Source organism: Cryptomeria japonica, chromosome 10 (assembly GCF_030272615.1).
Source record: "Cryptomeria japonica chromosome 10, Sugi_1.0, whole genome shotgun sequence".
In the NCBI taxonomy this organism is placed as follows: Eukaryota; Viridiplantae; Streptophyta; class Pinopsida; order Cupressales; family Cupressaceae; genus Cryptomeria; species Cryptomeria japonica.
Window position 1 is genome coordinate 801,786,707 of NC_081414.1, and position 6,000 is coordinate 801,792,706.

The 6,000-nt window shown below is 33.8% G+C and overlaps 1 protein-coding gene across 2 annotated transcripts in view; it reads right to left on the reverse strand.

Moving 5' to 3' along the window:
• LOC131072267 (uncharacterized) overlaps positions 1 to 4,317 on the reverse strand; it is a 67,839-nt gene extending 63,522 nt beyond the window's left edge. The window contains exons 1-2 of one of the 2 annotated variants that reach the window (XM_058008402.2): positions 3,905 to 4,317; positions 3,672 to 3,761 (exon numbers count right to left, since the gene is read on the reverse strand). In XM_058008402.2, the coding sequence (XP_057864385.2) occupies positions 3,672 to 3,749 (78 nt within the window). In that variant the 5' untranslated portion in view covers positions 3,750 to 3,761; positions 3,905 to 4,317. Of the gene's footprint in view, positions 1 to 3,671 lie in introns of both variants that reach the window. The other variant, XM_058008400.2, reaches the window with a different exon arrangement.
• Positions 4,318 to 6,000: the final 1,683 nt, after the last annotated feature.

The following is a 6,000-nucleotide window of genomic DNA, read 5'->3' on the forward strand; positions in this document are numbered from 1 at the left end:
CATCTCCAAGTGGAATGGAGAGGACAAGGAAGGACACTATGAACATCATGAAAAATGGTGAGCAGTGGGTGATATGATAGGAGCATTTATGTTTTAGCATTGGAGGCATTGGGAAGTTCGAGACAAAAATGTGTGGAGATATTGAGCCTGGCTATTTTAAGCCCCATGCCAAATGCCACTTCACATAAATTAGATGGTGAGGAAGATAAAATGGACATGCCAATTAGACTAGTTTGTGGAAAAAGGCAAATGCCATTTTTGGGTGAAGTTTTTGAGCAGAGGATGTTCAGGGTGTTTAAGATAAGCCACAAGTTGGTTGTTCATGTTGTTAAGATGGTACTTTGTGAACGTTTCTTAGGGTCAAACCACCGTTACAAAGTTAATTCCGACATCTCGGTCATGTTTCAGCGTAGGTTCTTATCACCGAGGAATCTAACAATGAACAACTATCTATTGATTACCAAAATTATCAAAGTGCTTTCATTTCTATTTTTTGTTAAATTATTATTTTTGTTGTACATGGTTTGTTATATCTTTAGATTAAATAAATTGATTGTTATATTCATCAAACCCATTTTTAGTAAATAAAGTATATTATTTATTTTCAAAAGTAAATACCATTTGTGTTTTTTCATTTCCTTTTCTTTGGTTTATCATTTTATAATATATTAATTTTGCACAACTTAATGTGTTCTCCATCAATTTTTTTTTTACTTTTCTACTTTATAATAAATAAGGCCCCTTAAAAAATTCTTAATATTGAAATGTAGAGTTCACAATGGGTGGTTTTGATAGCTCTAAGCAAGGTGGTGCGGTTCTAGTTTTCAATGACAAATCGTAAATGATATAGAGATTGTTTGGGTGGAAATCTCGTTTCAAATGGATGCTTAAGATCTTTTTGGGCACTTGCAATGCTTGGGAAGAGGAAAAAAATCCTTTTCAAGATTACAACAAATGATGTTCCAAAGCAACCTTAGAGTGACAAGGAAAGGAAAAGTGGTGTTGAGCAATGTGGAGGAAATTTTGGTGTTGCCCACTTTGTTAAATAGGTAGAGAATACCTCACATGTTAAAGTCGATAGATGAAGTAAGATGTGTGTCAGCATGTACATGAGTTGTTGAATTATAAATTCATCTCTTTATGGCCTAGTCATCTATACATGTTTTAAAGGTTTTTATTTTTGTATTTCTTTGAACTATAAAGTAGATAGAGAGAATATCCTAGCCAAGGAGCTTAATGGTCTTGAGAGAATGACACTCTATATAAAACCTTGGTACTTGGGATTTAACCCCCTTTCTGAAAAAAAAAAGATTTAGCTAGTTTGAGTTAGATTTTTCAAAGATATGGCTACACTTCTATCTCAACTTCTCTTTGGAGGCTACTGAAAACTCCTTAGGTACAAACTTATTTCTATATCCAAAAGCTCATTTGCCTATACTTTTATATCTATATTTTTGTTGATAAGAGATTATCTTTTGATCTACAAGTGGAGATATGGTTGAAAGTCAAAGAGTTCTTACAGAAGTAGACATTGGATAATGAGATACAATCTTTAGATGTTGGAAGTGCCATAGGTGGGGCAAATGTTTAGGTAATGTGAAAAAAAAGTGGGTAAAGTGCCTTGGGGTTGAATACATCCATGAAGTATTAGCTAGTTGGTAGCTCTTTGGATGATTCTCCATCCAACAAGAAATCAAATTAACTATTGGAAATGATGGAGAAGATGGATGGAAAGAAGATTTGATTTCAAATATGTAGAGATTGTAATGGCCAAAGAGGTGGCGATTTTGAAGGATGCTCAAGGTTAAGGTACTTGATCTTGGGGGGCTTCATAATGAAGTTTCATTGAAGGGCAATACTAATTTATAGTTCAAATTTGTAGAGGGGTGATGTCTTGGAAGTATTCAACAATGTCCTTGGTAAAGGAGGTTGAATGTTAATAAAATTAAGGACCTTGAGGATATAGATCCTATAACTTATGAAAGTAATTTTCTTTTCCATTAAGGAATAGAAGGAGAAGAAGATGAGGAAAAGGAAATGACTCCCTCCAAGAATGAGTGATGAACATCAATACCTAACCAAAAATCAAAATATAAGAATTCTTCTATTTCCTAAAAATCTTAAGGTCACATAATAAAAAGAAAAGAGGTTTATAATAAGTTATACATATGATTATATCTGTAGGTCTTTTGATGATGATATTGTTAGCTTTAACTTTGTTTCTTTCAAGGATGAGGTCCCCAATATAACCCTAGCTAATTTATCTAAACATAAGACCTCTCACAATTATTATATAGAGAAAGCATTAGTTATTCTATTTAAAATAACATGTAATGGTGAAATTTGCATACCACGCACCTTCCCATTTACTTGTATGCCTATTTTGAGGAAATGTATTGATACATGTATACATTGCGAAGAAAGACACAATCTTGTGCAAAGTTGGACTCATTCTTCTAACCATTTAATTCATCTATCTACACATGCATATCCTTATTCAATTAGAACTAATTTATCCTCATGTGCATGCATTTCTATACATTCACCTTAATCACTCATTTATCATATTTATCAATCCATTGATCTCTATTTATTTGTAAGCCACGTAGATCAAGTATTGTTTGGCTACATTAGGACATTTTAGTAGTCATGGGGGCAACCTTGTAGTTGCATCCGAATTCCCTTCCTTTTGAAAGTTTAAAATTTAACTTTCAGCTAATTAAACCCCTTTATTTTTCCTCCTTGAGTAGAATAAACAAATGTTTGATGCAATTTGATGTTATGCATGTTAGTTTTCAAATGGATTCATTATAATCATCACGTATGATCCATACATCATTCAATATCCTCTCATCCCAGAGCATTGGAAGTAATTAATATTGAGACCTTTTTAATTTTGGTGCATCGAATCGAAATATCAAATTTGCCTACTAGGACCCTTGTCTACTATTTTCAATCTTTGTTCACTTTCCAAGGTTTAGTCTAGGAATGCTTGTCTCCTTGCAAGGGATCAACAACTCTTTAAGGTATACCAAGAATCCCCTAGATCTTCAAGAAGAGTAGATTATGCACTTATCCATCGAACAAGCAGATAAGCAAAACATCATTGTTTTTCAGCCATAAGCTAAATACCCTAATTCATACATTTACATTTCCTAGAATAACAAATACACTTTATCAAATTTTCATTCTCTATCATAATTAATCATAATCCAAATTAATTATCCTTAATTGATTATATTTGATTAATCAACCTAAATCAAACTTATTATCAAAAATCTCATTTTTCTTTACATGATGAAATTATGTTTTGAAAATAAAATTATTGCTACTAAAAATTTACAAGTTTTACTTGAACCTTAACATTACTATTTTAAAATAAAAATATTAAAAATATTTAGGGAAAAAAAACATTAATTGAATCTCTAACATCGCTTTTTCTTAATATTATAAATAGTTAACTTAAAACTTAAATTATATAGTCATTGAAATTCCATGTAATTTTGAATAAATAACGGTCACCAAACACAATTGCTTAACATGCGGGATAAACAGGCCCTGGTTTAATTCAAAAAGCTCAGAAGTGCAGACTCGGGAGCACTTCTAAATCAAAGCACTGCAATTCAGAGCAAAAAAATAGCATAAATCTGAAAGGCAAAAGGAATAAATACCTGTGTAGCTTGCAATTGCAAACGGAACACAGCCTTCACTCTGTTCTTCTCTGCCTTCCATTTAGGTGCCCTGTGCATGCTGCCCCTGCTCTGCAATGACCGTATTGCCACCGGATCCCTCAGTCTTGGACCACAAAGCACACCAATTCAAACCCTTTTCGGTCCAAAGCATTCACAATATTCTACAAAAGGCTCAAAATAAAGGAGCTGATGAACAGATCTTGAAAGCGTACTTGGATTTAAGCTCTAAAGCTTACAGCACATTCAGGTTCCAATTAAGGCTTTCCGTGCATCAAATTCAGGGTTTCTTTTCGCCAACTGAAAAGGCTCGAAATAAAGGAGCTGACGAACAGATCTTGAAGGCGTACTTCGATTCAAGCGCAAAAGCTTACGGCAGATTCAGGCTCAAATCAAGGATTTCTGTGCATCAAATTTGGGGTTTCTTTTGGCCAACTGAAAAGTTATGGATTTCCCTTGGTAATGTCGGACCTCGAAAAGAATTGAAGTCTAAAATTAGGTTTTTAAGAAACGCCTCTGAGAGGACTTAAAACATCTGGTTATTTTGCAGTATGCATGTAACGTAATGGCCGCGTTCATGCGCTGACAGATTCTAGAACGGAGTAGTCATGATTAAATTTTAATTAATACTGTCTTTCACTTTACCGCTAAGACACCGGATAACAGAAATTTGCAGCGGTGGAGTGGAGGTGGTTGGCTTTGCTGATCACACCCAATTATTATTTAATAATTATACTTCTCCCTCACGCAAGAGGTTCTGGTTCGGGTTCAACGTGGTTGAAAGATTGAACCTACGAAACGAAACTTAGGTGCGAGGTTATCATTGTTGAAATCGGAGGAAGAGACGTCTACTTCAATTGTGAAAAGCAAGGATTGTGAAAAGCAAGGAGGAATATCCATCTAGTGACTGAGTAATGGCTCCATCGCTTACGGTAATGGAAAATCGGATTAAGAGTTGGATTGAGGGTTAACATCCTCTTTTTAAGTATGGTGGCAACCAACCTCATCTTACCTTGCGGGATACCTATGAATAATAATGGGTTTTTATAGGAGACTTTATGTGGAAGGAAATTCCTTTTGGAGGGTTTCTCTTTTTATAGAAGACTTTTGGGGGAAGGAAATTCTTTTTGGAGGGGTTCACTTTTTTGTTCAAGTTTGAGATAAATTTATAGATTGAGGTTGGGATTTCAGTATTAATTGATATTATCATTATAAATCTAAGGAGAGGGGAATAGAGCAATAGATTAAGATAGTAATGGATAATGATTGTGAAAAGTGATGTCAACTTTTCTATTTTGTTGAGTACAATATAATGGAATTGATTAGCATATTCTCTTAGTTGTTTATATGATTGTTGTTCTTGTTGGCACTCCATTTTTATGTGTCTCATTTTTTGTTCGTTATGTTCTAGAGGTTGTATATTTGTTTTTATCCACCCTTTATTGATAATTGACATGAGAAATTTTAAATGGCTCCCTTAAATGTCAAAAGATGTAAAATCCCATAAGAGTCCAAGTCTGTAATATCCCTTGCTGTTGTATGACTGAATATGCAAGGAATATTATCAACCAATTGTTTGATAACCCGTTGTTCTAGTTTCAGATTGTATAACCTGCGTGTTATGTGGTTTTGGACAGTTGTATAATCTTGCATGTTATGGAGTTCTGATTGTTACAATTCTTCAGACTTGTTTTGATAGCATTAACTTCGATTAACAATAAAAAATGACTTGCAAAAAGCTAATAAACAAGAAGATAACCCTCTAGGATGAATGTGCAATTGTTCTAATGCAAATACATGAATCATAATGTAGAAAATGTACACCTACAGTTGACTGATATTTTGACAAATAATTGACATACAATCATGTAACAACATTTAGACTAAATGCAACCTTATAACTCCCTTTATTAGAAGGTAATAGACTTATTACAAATATATGAATAAGGGCCAAGACTTTTGGCTAATAACAAACAATTTTCAGAATATTTGAGTACAAATGGTAGCCATGAATACATTCATACAAACTGAAAATACAATGAAATCTCAATGCCAAAAGAACCTAGAATGTAGCGCCTAGGTTTGTGATTGAAGGAGCAAGCAATATCTTTCACTTAGAACCTCCCCTTAGCCAAATCGAATATTTCTCCAAATCGCCCATGTTGCAGATGTTAATGACAGTAATTAATTATTAAACACTCCTTGGACTCCTCTCAAGCTACGAATATCATTGTTGAACTCCTCATAGGTGGGCGCCACAATCTAAGAGGAAACTAATGCACAACAATGGAGATATAAGCAAAATTGTGGG